Below are 14,734 nucleotides of genomic sequence, written 5' to 3'. Positions count from 1 at the left end.
CAAGAACCTACAACCAAGATTACTCTACCCAGCAAAGCTATCATGTAGAATTGAAGGTCAGATAAAGAGCTTCACAGACAAGAAAAAGCTAAAGGAGTTCATCATCACCAAACCAGGATTATATGAAATGCTGAAGGATATTCTTTCAGAAGAGGAGGAAGAAAAAGGCAAAGATAAAAATTATGAACAACAAAGGAACAACAAATACATATCTATCAACAAGTGAATCTAAAAATTAAGTCAATAAAAAAAATCTGATGAACAGAATAAATTGGTGAATATAATAGAAGCAGGGGCATAGAAAGGGAGTGGACTGACAATTCTCAGGGGGAAGGGGGTGGGAAGGGGGTGCAGGAATAGATTGGACAAAAATCTTACACCTATGGATGAGGACAGTTGAGGGGGTAAGGGCATGGGGTGGGGTGGGAACCAGGTGGAGGGGAGCTATGGGGGGAAAAAAGAGCAACATCTGTAATAATCTGAACAATAAAGATTTATTTAAAAAAATAAATATGAATTTGGAAAAAAATAACAACATGATAAAACAACAGACATGATATAAAAATAAAAAACATGATATAAAAACAACATTGAAAAAAACAAAGACTGATAAATTGATTAAATTTATTCTAATATCTCCCTGTATACCATATTAAGAGTAAAAACACTTTCAGAGTGCTTGACTAGTTTCCCTTCTGATGAACTTTAACATCTTTAACTTTAACATCACATGCTCTTCTAACTCGAGAGAAAGCAACATATAACTGACCATGTCCGAAAACGGGTTCAGGTAGGAATATTCCTACTCTGTCTAGAGTTTGTCCTTGTGATTTATTAATAGTCATCACAAATGATGGCATCATGGCAAACTGTCTTAGAACTAATTTAAATGGGAGGCCAGTGTCAGATGGGGACAAATATCACACATGCGCAAGTCAACATTTATTTTTAAATTGCCAGTGCACGTCATATGTACTGGCCAGTCGGTTGGACGGTCAGATGGATGGACAGTCAGTAACTTAGTCTTTTATATGGAGAGATATATAGATATATAGATATATAGATATATGGGTATATATGGTTAATCTTTAGTTTTACTTTTCCACCTTACTCAAAAATTATATTTAAAAAATTGTATGTACTCCAATTTGCTAATGGTATCCTCCTGTGTCTTTCATAAGAATGTGTATACACACACAGACACACACACACACACACACACACACACACACACACTTGGATTTTGTGTATCCTCATTACCAATTCTTCCCAAACACTCTACAGAACTATATAACTCTTCTCAATATGGTGAGACACATTAGATAATTGATCAGTTCTGTTTATTTTCTTAGAGAAGCTCTCCTGGAACCCTTTATTCTTCTTCTCTAATTACTTCTGATTGCTTCAGGCCACCAGGGCTGACCTTCTGAAGCTTGATCTCTCTCAGGTTGCATCCTGTTTGGGGGGGTTTATGTATTCCCCTTTCTTGTTTTACTCCCTCATTTTGAGTTGCACATTATCCATAGCCTCCTGAATAATATCATAGAAGGTATGCATATATTTTAAGATCATTCATGGATTTTTTTAAATGATTGTTTTTGTCCTCACACTTGTGTGAAAATTTGGTAATGAAAAAGGCCTATTCCAGAAATGAATTCAGTCCATTGTCTTGCAGTTTACTATTAGCAATACTATCATTAGTATTTTACTATCATTAGTATTGCTAATGAGAGCTCTGCTGCCATTCTGATTCTGATTCTTTCTGTATATGTCACCTACTTTGACTGTGAGACTTTCTGGTTCTTTAATCACTTGATTTCATGATAATTTGCTCTGGTGTTGGTTTTAATCATTGTTTTGGATACTTTAGAGCTCTTTCAATTGGAAACTGATTTATTTCAATTCACATTATTTTACTTTCAATATTTCTTCAATAATTTCTTCCCTTCTGCCTCTCTCTTCTATCTTTTTGGAATTCCTGGTAGTTAGATAGTAGGTCTTCTGGGTTAATCCTCTACAAGCTTTCTGTTTTTGTGTTTGATTGGCAATCTTTGATAATTTTTTCTTTTTGCCATATTTTTAATTTCTAACAGCTTTTTTTAATTTTTCTCCTTTTTTATACAATCGTGTGTGTGTGTGTTTATTGATTTTAGAGAGAGAAAGGAAGGGAGAGGGAGAGAGAGAGAGAAACATTGATGAGAGAGAACCATCAATAGGCTGCCTCCTGCACACCCCCTACTGAAGATTGTGCCTGCAGTCCAGACATGCACCCTTACTGGGGATCAAATCAGTGATCTCTTGGTGCATGTGTTTCTCTCAACCAACTGAGCCATGCTGGCCAGGGTTATACCATCCTCTTTTTTAATAAATCTAATCTTTTCTCTCTATTCCTGAGGATGATAATGTTTTTAATTCATCTGTTTCTTCCAAGGTTCTTTTAAGAGTTCATTTTTCCCCAGCTCCTGCCCCATTATTTGTTTGTTCTCAGAGATCCCTCAAGCATCCACTGGGTGTCCAGCCGCATTTAGAAATGAGACATGAACACCTGATTAGGGCTATGTTAATGAATGGATGCCTTTAGATGACTGGTGAGCTTCAATATGCCAGTTTTGCTTTTCACCTCCCCACCTGTCTTCTGAAGCAATGGTGCTTCTGATTCCTGAATCCTGTCACAATTCAGAAACCCAAATTGGCTTGCCTCTTGCTAGTTTCCCAGTATAAGTAATTACATGTTTTCTAAAGATTTATTGCGCTATTTAAATACAAAAATTATGCATATTAATGTATACATCTTCATGAATTTAGATATATCCATACATTTATGATACCATCACCACAAGCAAGGTACTAAATATATTCATCATCTCCAAAAATGTTTTCATGCTTGTTAACTATAGGTACTGTTTTATAGTAGATCCTAGAACATATTCATCTTTCATAACTGAATCTTTATACTCACTGGAAAACAATTTCCCATCTCCCTCTCTCCCACTCTTGGACACTACTATTCTGTTATCTTTGTTTTGGATACCTCATGTAAGTGGAATCATGCAGTATTAATCCTTCTGTGACTGGTTTGTGTCACTTAGCATAATGTTCTCTAGTTTAGCCTGAATCTGTGAAACTTTTTGACATTGTTCTTGGCAATAATTTCTTGGATTTGACACCAAACACACAGGCAACAAATCATTAAGAATTTCAAAACTGTAAAAGCAGAGCATTAGAGCAAACACAGTGCCTTGTGTGATCACATAGAAACATGCGCTATACTGGCCCTGCTCTCACATTTAGGTCTACAATTTATTTTGAGTTGATTGTGGTATATGCTCTGAGGTAAAGGTACAAATTAATATTTAATATTTTTACATGTAGATATCCAAATATCCTATCACCATTTGTTGAAAGACTATCTTTTCCTCATTGAATTGTCTTGGCATTTTTTATTGAAAGTCCATTGACTAATAACAGTGTATTTCTTCACTCTCAATTCTGTACCAGTGATCCATATTTTTTTTCTTCCAGTATTATTACTGTAGCTTTATAATAACTGTTGAAATCAGAAAGTATAATTCCTCCAACTTGGTTCCTCAAAATTGTTTTGGCTATTCACATTTCCACATAAAATTTGGAATCAGCTTTGTAATTTCTGCAATAAGGCCTGCTAGGATTTTGATAACTGCATTGAACCTATAAATCAATTAGAGGAAATCACCATCTTAAATATGTTGAGTCTTCCAATCCATGAACATGGAGTGTTTCCATTTATTTAGATCTTTAATTTTTTTTCTTAGCAATGTTTTGACGTTATCAGCATATAATATTTGTGTTCCAGCCCTAGCTAGTTTGGCTCAGTGGATAGAGCATCAGCCCACGGACCGACTGGTCCTGGGTTCAATTCCGAGTAAGGGCACATATCTTGGTTGCAGGCTCATATCCTCAGCCCTGGTTGGGGTGCATGCCCTGCCCTGTTTGTGGTACGTGTGGAAGGCAACCATTCCATGTGTTTCTCTCACATTAATGTTTCTCTGTCTCTCCCCCTCCCTTTCACTCTCTCTAAAAATGAATGGAAAACTATACTTGGACAAGGATTAACAACAACAATAAAGATTTGTGTTCCATTTGTTAAATTTATTCCTAAAAATTTTATTCTTTTTTCCTACCTTTATTTTTTAATTAGAAAATCAACTTTTAAATTTCTAAATTTCCCAGCCAATTGTTTTACAGAAAGAATATTATCTCATAAGCTATAGGGGTATTAAATATACTTATTCTAAAAGTCTTACTTTGGCCCTATATTTTTCTATTTCCTCTGATGTTACCAAAAATGATAAAACAAGGAACTGAAGGGACTGGGGTGAAATCCTGACACTCTGAACTAAGCCAATGTTAACAGTCTGGGTGTAACATTGCATTGCTTTCCCAACATTTGCTCCACACTTCACACACAAATAAAAGACTTTTATTACTTTGATTTGTATAAAAATGGAATCATAACATATTAATATGAAATTTATGTTTTCATTCATCAATAAAACTATGCCTTTCCATTCAAATACTAGAAGTAAATAATTATGTATCCAACAATATGAATTTACCATAATTTACTCAACCATTTAGCTGAATGAACCATCAAACTGTTTTCAGGTGTGGTGGATCAGTATTATGTTGTTATGGTTATATTTTGCTTCAACAAAAACTTTTGTACTTATGGGCATCTAACCAATAAATATTGATTATCAACTTATGTGTATCAAGTACCCCCCTAAAAAAATCAAAGGACAAAACAGACACGATCCCTATGCTTATAGCATATATATTTTTGAAAGAAGACAGACAATGAATATGACAATAAAAACTAAATAAAATATGTAAATAATTGACTTAATATATTAAGGAGTAGTAAGGACATGGCAAAAATAGAGCTAGGTTACAGGATTGGAAGCATAGGAGTAGGTTGGAATTTAATATTGTTAAAATGCCAGTTCTCATCAAATTTCTCTATGGTTTCAAAATGCAAAAGGCTATAAAAATCCAAAAAGTTTTTCTTATAAAATTTGACAAATTGATTTTAAAAGATATTGTGCTAGATGGGTACTGGAACTATCTGGGGGAATGCTTTGTGAAGTATATGATTGCCTAATCACTATGATGTACACCTGAAACCAATACAAACAATATTTTTCAAGAGGACAGTGCCCTCAATAAACACTTGTTAGATTTTTTTAAAAAAGGAATAAAAAATAAATAAAAGATATGTGGAAAGCCAAAAGACTTAGAAAACCAAAATAATCTTTCCCTAATTAACATCAAGACCTTCCATAACCTGTAGTAGTTAAGTCAATATGCTATTGGCATAAGGATAGACAAATAGATCAGTAGCACAGAAGAGAAAAATCCAGAAATATACCCATGCTTATATGTAAATGGCTCTTTGAATATTTTCATTAACTTAGGGTAGACAAAGATTTCTTATTACACTAAAGTTATTAACCACACAAAAAATAGATTTGGCTTCATCAAAAAAATTTCTCCTCATCAAAAGACATAGTTATGAAAATGAAGGGCAAACTGGCAGAAAATATTTCCAATACATAAATCAAACATGGTGCCTCCGGGAACATGGTGGGTGTGGTGCGAGGTCAGGGGTCCCCTCGCACTTCCATCTGAGGAAATGGCGGGCCCTGGGCAAGTTGGTGTAAACCCAGTGCGGGAAGGGAGCCTGGGGGTGGGTTCTCAGATCTTTTCAGATCCGGATTTGGAGCCCAGGACTCTGCCCATCTTCTGGGCCTTGGGCGCATGGGCTCCCAGGAGCCGTGCAGCCCTGAACGCCATCTGCTTTGCATCCTTAAGCTTTGGACTCTAGCGCCCCCTCTCACCCCACATATTTTTCCATCCTTTGGTAACAGCCGCCAGAGTGCAGCCATAAGATTTTATGACTTTCAAGTGCACCCCTGACTCATCTCTGCACTGTCCCCTAGAGGCCCCCCAATGAAGCTGACAGAGCTAACTCCTTTCTGCAGAAGTTGGGCGGGGGGTGCGGGAGGGGGTGGGGAAAGGCATGTGATAGGGCTTCCCCTCCTACTTAATTTCTGGCCCCAGCTCTTTGTTAGTTCATTGCTCTACTTCCAAGCCCAAGAGATGGGGATGGATAACTCCTCAGGTTATTGTTACCTAATAACTCACAGATCATAGGCACTTTTGTACCTGTTTTCCCTTCTTCACCCCTCCTCATAACCCTTCTTCATACCAAATTGTACAGTTTTGCCTGTGTGCAGTTATGAAGGTTTTAACAGGAAATTCCTCCCATATTTTGTCAGCTGAACCTCTAGGGACAAATATCCTTGGTGCTTTATTTCATCAACTAGAGGCCCGGTGCACAAAATTTGCAAACAGGGGATGGGTCCCCTCAGCCCAGCCTGCACCCTCTCCAATCCAGGACCCCTTGGGGATGTCTGACTGCTGGTTTAGGCCTGATCCCGGTGATCAGGCCTAAACTGGCAGTCGGACATCCCTCTCACAATCCTGGACCACTGGCTCCTAATCACTCACCTGCCTGCCTGCCTGGTCACCCCTAACTGCCCTCCCCCCTGGCTGGCCTGATTGCCCCTCACTGCTTCTGCGTGCCAGCCTGATAGCCCCTAACTGCCCCCCTACAGGCCTGGTCACCCCTAACTGGCCCCCCCCTGCTGGCCTGGTCGCCTCCAACTGCCTTCCCGTGCCAGCCTGGTCACCTCTCACGGCCCCCGCCGGCTTGGTCACCCCATGCAGCCTGCTATTCAGTAGTTTGGTCATCCCTCACTAACCCCCCTGCAGGCCTGGTTGCCCCACGCAGCCTGCTGTTCAGTCATTTGGTCATCCCTCACTAACCCCCACCCTTGCCGGCCTGGCCGTAGGCAGCCATCTTGTGAGGATGTGAGGATTAATTTGCATATTACCTCTTTATTATATAGGATTATTTATGGGCCACCCACATGCCAAGCCCTGCATTTTGTTCTGTAGGCCCAGATGAACCAAATAGACTTCCCATTAACTTGAGACTAGTGGGAAAAATTAGGATTTGTGAAAAGGGATGGAAGGGTATAGTGCCATAGGAAAGGAACAGAGGAAGTGCTCTTGAAATTGGTGGTGGGGGAAGAATTAAGTCTTTAGAAAGGATATAAGCTGGAACCAGAGTTGGCATTTGCAAATAAAATTGATGGGAGAAGGCAGCTTGACAGCTCACTGGGCCCATTGAGTGAACATGATTAACTTTGTGTGTATGTGTGTGTGGTGGTGGGCGGGGGTGAAGGTCGGAGGTAGGGGTTGTGCAGTTTAATTGCTAAAAGCATATTTGCCCTAAGACTTCAGGCATATAACCTCTTAAAACAAAAAAAAACTAAAAGAAAGAAAACTACTTATTTCTGCCATATATTACAAACTCCTACACATCAATAAGGAGTAAAAGACAACACAATAATCTAAATAGGACAAAGACTTGAACGGGCACTTTACATGAAGATACATAATACATAAAGATACATGAATTGCCAATAAGCATATGAAAATGTGATCATTATAATTAGTCATTAAAGAAATACAAATTAAAGCTATTTGAGATAGCACATCACACATTAGAATGACTAAAATTGGAAAGGGTATATCTTATAGACTTTGAAAAACAGTTTGGTAGATACTGTAATGGTTAAACATATTGCTACACAATGACCTAACATTCCAATTTTAGCTGTTTCTCCAAGAGGAATGAAAAGCAGAGCAGCTTTATTTACACTAGTCCCAAACTGGAATCAATCCAAATGTTCATCAATAGGAAAATAAATAAGCAGATTGTGGTAAAAAACATCTAATGGAGTATTCTCTACACTAAAAAGGAACAAACTTCTAATTACCCAAAAACATAGATAATAAATAAAAGCAGTTAGACACATAAGCACACACAATGTATTATTCCATGTACAAATCCAGAAACAGGCAACATTAACATACAGTGGTAAAAGGACAGCAATGTTTGCCTCTGAGAAGCTGCCTGGCTCCAGCGGTCAGCTTGTGGGTTGTGGAGTTGTTCTGCTCTTCATTTTTCAAATGACATGCTGGTATTAAGCACCATGTCTCCCATTCCAATTTTCACTGCCTTTAGGATTCCACAGGGCATGCTGTTGCTTTCCTGGCCGCTAGGAGTATCCTCCACTTACATTCCTTCATTATCATTTTAGTAGGGTTTTCAATAAAAGAGAAGACAAATGCTTCTCTTCATCTCCCATCCTTAACCAGAAACATTTTCTTGCAGGAATTTGGAACAATAATGTGACATTATTATTACCTGATGTGTATATGCCTACTGGGTACTTTTCTGGTTTGACAAAAATATGTTATGAGTCTTCATAACATTTAGAAATACAAGATGTTGGTTAAAACATTGTTATCATAGTAATAAAATGATCAACTAAGAACCAGAATTACAGACTCAGGTTTACAATTAATTTCACTGGAAACAACAGCAATTTCTGAAGTTTAGATGCATAAAAAAAATTCACCGTATATAACAAAGCCGAGGTAGATTTATAACAACACAAAGCAGAAGTCCCAGAAGAAATGGTGATATTCTTGTGAAATACTAAATTTATTCTATATCATTATCAAACCACAACTTTTTAGTTATGAACTAGTTTTATAACGCAGGGTGATATTTCTCTTAACCGCCTCCACAAGCATCTCAGAATCTTGATAACCATTTTCACATGGTATCCCTTCTCCCTAGGATGTCCACAGAAGACCAGGGCATAGACGACAGTTTTATCTACGATATTATATTCAAGCACTTCAAAAGAAATAAGGTGGAGATTTCAAGAGCAATAAAAAAGGAATTTCCTTTCCTTCAGATTCTTCGTGACCGTGAACTCATCACCAATAAAATGTATGAAGTAAGTGAGGTTTATTATATTACAATCACTTAGTAGTCATAAAAATATATAACAATTCTAAATTTTACATGAAAAAATACCTATGCGGGAAATTGTAACACATTTACAACGAAATCAATTTCTAGCTATGGCCTGACTGGTTCAATGGTTAGAGCATTTCCCTGAGCTCTGTAGGGTCGCAGGTTTGATTCCTGGTCAAGGGCCCATACCTGGGTTGCAGGTTCCCAGCCCCAGTCAGGACTCCTGCGGGAGGCAACCAGTCGATGTATCTCTCTCTCATCAATGATTTTTTTCTTTCTCCCTCTCCCACTCCCTCCCTCCCTTCCACTCTCCCTAAAAAGCAATGGAAAAAAATATCCTCTGGTGAGGATTAGCAACAACAAAAATCACTTTCTAGGGCTCTTCTGTAACTTGGAAGTCCCTATTTATATTTTCTCCATGTATTATTTTTAGGATTGTCAAGAATCTTGTAGAAACCTGGTCCCTGTACAGAGAGTGGTGTACAATGTGCTCGAAGAACTGGAGAAGACATTTGACCTATCACTCCTGGAAGCATTATTCAGTGAGGACAACAAACAGGAATACCCTGCCTTAAATAACATTTATAAAGGATTTGAAAATGGTAATTAGTTTATTATCTACCTCTTGCTGTACAGGAATAACTTTTTTTGACAAGTATATATTTAGCTCCTGCTATGTACCACTCACAGTGCTGGGCAGTAGGGATATAGCAGTTAAGAAAACAGACATATCATGAGCCTCTCAAAGTTTTTGATAAAATGGCTACAATATAAACACCCACCTGCAGGTCTGCTTAACTAGGCATTTAGGGTCACAGGACAACCAAAGCCATGGTGGCATGAGACCTACTTAGAAAGACAAATGACAAGAAACTCAGCAACCCAACAGGGCAGCATCAGTTGCTGCTCTTCTGTGGAACCCCTTGCAGCTGTCCACACAGCAGTCCACCAAGGTGACTACCACCCACCACTAGTGACAGCTTAGTTGGGGACCCACTGTGATTTGGCCATCCCATGCTCATGGGAGTCAACGTCTCATGTAACAACTCTGTAGTTGTAACTTTCAGGGACCCCACAAAGAAGAGCTGAGTTATAAGAGTCACTACATTGAAGAAAGATCATACATGGCTTATAGTTCACATATAGTCCTTCCTAGTATACATACAATTTATCTACCTACAGTCACAGGTCATTTTTTACCATAAGCTCAGTGTTGGCCTAGTGACACAGAAGAGAGGCCACCTTCATCAGGTGTCCAGAGTATTAAGCAAGAAATTTAACCCAAAGTCAAATGTGCTCTCAAAGACCAAGAAATGGTTTTATTAACTTTCTTCACAAGGGGTGAAACACACATTAGTCATAGAATCACAAAACCTATTGCTCTCCCAGGGACTACTTTTGATGCTATATAACACTATAGGTATGATTCTCAAGAAGGTATGATTTTTCTAAGAAGACATAATTTATACTTTATAATGGTACCCAGTTAAGAGAATGTTCTACTGTATCTAGATAGAGATAGATAGATAGATAGATAGATAGATAGATAGATAGATAGATAATAGATAGATAGATAGATAGATAGATAGATAGATAGATAGATAGATAGATGATAGATAATTTACTTGCCTAAGCGAACTTTTTATTCCAATGGAAGCTCAATGTAGTTCTCCAGATAAGAGATAGAGACATTACAAGAAAAATGGTCATATGTCCTAAGAGAGTGGATGCTATGGGATCAGACATGAATGTGAAAAGGACTAGTATGTCTTCAAAACAAGGACAAATTTGATTTGGCTCAATAAGAGAGTGAGAAGCAGACTGTGGGAGCTAATTCAAGAGAGATAAGTTTGAAGATGATTTTACAAAGTTTAGTATATAAAGCTAAGCAATTTGAAGTTTATAAGTAGACAATAAGGAGATACTAAGAGGTTTGTAAACAAGGAAATACTTTAAAGTAGGTATAAAGCATGTGGCTTATTGAATTATATCAATAGCAGTCTTATGTAATGAAGAACAAAGTTGTTTTTACAGCAAGTCATTTAGTCAGAAAAAGGGATAAAGGAAGTCAAATACCTAGTCACAAATTTCAAGTCAATATTATATTTGTAACCAGGATGTCCCAAGACATGGGTAAGACGGGAATGGCAGTTACCTTTACTACCTACATCTTAGGGTCTCTGATCCTCTCCATGGAGTTCGGGAACTTCCCTCCCCAGGGCCTCGCACCCAAATCACATGCCTCAGTTTCTAGGGCTCCCCATTCTGGGGTGACCCACATGTACACCCGCAGCTGCCCACCTACCTCTGAGGGAGGCTGCAGCTTCCACCTCCCATATTCTGTTGCCCATGTAGCTACAGGTCAACAACGCAAAGTTCAAGAAGCTAAAGGTTGTAGTTTGAGGTGTGACACTCTCCAGCTGCCTGAACCCCACCTTCATTCATTCAAAGATCCGCTCGAACACTCATCAGAACACCTGACCATAGGTTACTTTCACCATTTCTGGCTTTAAGCCCTATCTTCTCCTCTTATCTTCCACCTGATTTTTCCTGGATTTACAGCCATGTCCTGGAAGGACAAAGCATCCGTGGTTCCCACAGTCTTGTTCATCTACCAACCAATGGGCATGATCCCAATAGGAGCTCCCATTATCAGCCTAGGGTAGCCTTCATTTCCTTCCACAGTGCCTCATCCTCCCTGGTCTCCCCATAGACACTCACACCCAGACTTCTTGCTTTATGTACTTCCTCCTTACATTTATTGTGTCATCTACATGCAGGGGCCCTAGGTTAATGCTGTCCCTCCTCACTGCAGCCTCCTGTGCCCTTGGTCCAAGAATCTAGAGGCATCCTCCAGTGCTGAAATATCCATTCCCTGCTTGCAGGTTCAGTGACCTTTCCTTATTTCTGAAATCAATTCCCCAGGAGGTCTGTCTAATTCCACCAGTGTCCTCTGGTCTATCTCTTTGGGAAAAACTCATCCTCCCTGACCCAATTAAATTCAACCCTACTCTTCTCCAGGCTCATCTTTAAAGCTGTTGGGCTTTATCTTCATCACAAGGATCTCTCTAGGATCCTAGTCCTTCTACTGAGAAACCCTTCTGTTTCTTCATTATACTTGGAACAGTTCAGAAAACACACTTAACTTTCAGTATTTATTTTGATATTTTCTTTCCCAACCATATGATTTTTTTTTACTATGTTTTCACAATTCCTTTACACTGACATTTGAGTGGCTACTTTCTGTGTGCAAAATATAAATAGTTTCTTGTTGGGGGTTCTTTTTTCTGCCCCAGCAATGATGGAGAACTTTACCATGAGGATGGGGACCCAATGAGCTCTGAGTGACCCAAGGGTTAGAAATTCTTAAACATGTAAATTTGAGATGATGTCCCTGGTCTCTGATGGAAATCTCTAAGTATCTTTTCTCTCCTTCTTCTCAGCAATCCGTGAGAAAATTTGTTTCCAAGAAAATGATGGAGAAGAGAGTGTGGAGAACCCTAACACCCAACTAAGTCTTGAACAAGGTGATTGCAAACATAAAAGCTGATTCTCATCTAAAGTGGAAAGGAGAACGGGAGATGGGCCCTGAGTCCTGATGGAATTTGGGAATCAGAGAAGAAGTGTTGAGGAGCATGGAGAAGACAGGGAGCGCTGTTTTATGAGCATCTTACCAGAGACTGATCCAGGAGAAGGAGCTATGACAAGATACCCTTGGCTCAATAAACAAGACAAAGGAACAGGAACCCAATATGTCAGGAAACCAGATTTATAGATAATGCTAACCTGGAAGTAATTGTGATTTAGAGAGATCCTGTAGGAGAAGATCAGTGTGAAACTATATAGGGTTAGGAACTATGGACCCCAGGTCAACATCACAGAGGAGATCCTTGATAACGACAGAAGAAGGGACTGATTCAAATGTGGGGGATGCTGTTCAAGAGCAGGAATATTCAAGGAGATGGGCAGTAATAGAGAGAAGAGAGGAAATGTGCATATTTTGAGAGAAGAAGAAGGAGGGGAAATGAAAGACAGAAGAAAGGGGTAAAGGACACAATAAAACAACCATATTACTAAGAGCTCACTTATTGAATATTTACTCTGACAGTTGTGGACTTAGTGCTCCCAGCTGCCATTAGAAGTTAATATTATGTATGTACTCTTTCTGCAATTAGGAGACTAAAATCTGTGTGTAGTTGGCAGGTTGTATGTGTAGTTGGACTGGGGTCAAATGAGCAAGATGAACCCAAGCAATCTTAACCCTGCACACACCCAGATAATCTCATGGAAAAGCCAGAAGCATGAAACAAAAATAGGGAAATATATGCAGAGAGAAACACAGAAAGAAGAATACCAGGAGCTGGAAGGAGTACAGGAGAATCAGACACTGAACCTCATGAAAAGGGCAACAAGACAGAGAAACAGACATGGGGAGGGAGGGTATGGTGCAAAGAGGGGTGCAATGAAGCACCAGGACTTTGTAGGAACTACAGCAAGGCCACCAGTCAGGGGCAGCTGTGGGAACAAAAACAGCTTCACTATGGCCATGGGTGACATGAAAAGCCATTGCCAGTCACCTAAGGTGCTCATGGAAAATACTTAGTGAGATGGACTGGCCAAGGCACTTTCAGTCCAAAGGGGGAACTTGGGTCTGACTATAAGAGTGGGGTGGAATCCTCCAGGTCCAGATGGGCTCGTATTGATACCTGGGGGGAGGGCATCCTCAAGTCCTACTTTATAACGATTAAAGGGGAATTAGGGGAGAATGACATTTCTGAAATAAACTTCTCATTTTTCACCCCAGGCACTGGTGAAAACTCATATCAAAGCCTGACCTGGATCTGCTCACATCCCTCGAATTACAATGGTCGGTTCCTGTTGACTTCTGTGACCCTTTGCAGTTCTGGTCCCATCTGGCAGGTGCTATGGTGGGAGGGCTGCTTCTTTTTAGTAATGATCACCCAAAATTGTCCATCTTGGCTTCTGCAATTTATCCAAGGATTTAGATAACAGCGTCTTCATTTTCCTGGTTGCCTGGGAGGGTCACTCCTTCCTTATTCCTTAAATGCACTTGCTGCCAGCTCCTGACAACCTGGGCCTGGACCTATTGCCCATGCACCTGGCTTCACAGTTTTCTGCCTCTGTCTTGCTTGAATCTGGCTGCAGCCTTGCTTTGACATCACATCCAGCTGTGGCCAGCACTGTAGCAAGGGTGGTGGGGTAGGGGTAATAAGTGTGTTCCTCCTGGGCCAGGGTCTCTTACCAGTTGGGTCCCTCACCATGGACGCCATGTGCCTCCCGAGCAAACCCTCTCCCATCATCTCTGGAGCAGCAGGCCTGGATCTGCCCTCCAAACACCTGACCAGCCTCCAAAAAAATACTTTGGTAATTTAGCAATCAATAGCCACTGTTTACAACTCTTGACCATCCCTTAATCTATAACACTCTTAATCATGGTATTAAATTTTTTAAAATATTATAAATTTAAGGTATTAATCAAAAAGAGTTAATTTTCTAATCAGTCACAATATCTCTTATAGTGATATAGGCAATATTTTATTTAATCTTCTCAAACACTTAAAATGATGGTATAACACCCTGGCCAGTGCGACTCAGTTGGTTGGAACATCATCCTGTACATGGAAAGGTCGAGGGTTCAATTCCCTGGCAGGGCACATACCTAGGTTGCCGGTTCAGTTCCCAATTGGGGCACATACAGGAGGCAAGCAATTTCTTTCTCTCTCTCTCTCTCTCTCTCTCTCTCTCTCTCTCTCTCTCTCTTCATGAAAATGTACA

The 14,734-nt window shown here is 39.6% G+C and overlaps 1 protein-coding gene across 2 annotated transcripts in view; it reads left to right on the top strand.

Moving 5' to 3' along the window:
* LOC102248420 (nuclear autoantigen Sp-100) overlaps positions 1-14,734 on the top strand; it is a 38,591-nt gene that overhangs the window by 6,088 nt on the left and 17,769 nt on the right. For both annotated transcript variants that reach the window (XM_014539498.1, XM_014539499.1), the window contains exons 2-5: positions 8,756-8,918; positions 9,372-9,540; positions 12,382-12,465; positions 13,743-13,805. In XM_014539498.1, the coding sequence (XP_014394984.1) occupies positions 8,756-8,918; positions 9,372-9,540; positions 12,382-12,465; positions 13,743-13,805 (479 nt within the window). The remainder of the gene's footprint in view (positions 1-8,755; positions 8,919-9,371; positions 9,541-12,381; positions 12,466-13,742; positions 13,806-14,734) is intronic.

This window comes from Myotis brandtii, unplaced genomic scaffold (assembly GCF_000412655.1).
Source record: "Myotis brandtii unplaced genomic scaffold, ASM41265v1 scaffold2192, whole genome shotgun sequence".
NCBI lineage: Eukaryota > Metazoa > Chordata > Mammalia > Chiroptera > Vespertilionidae > Myotis > Myotis brandtii.
This window is presented reverse-complemented; position numbering and strand designations above follow the sequence as displayed.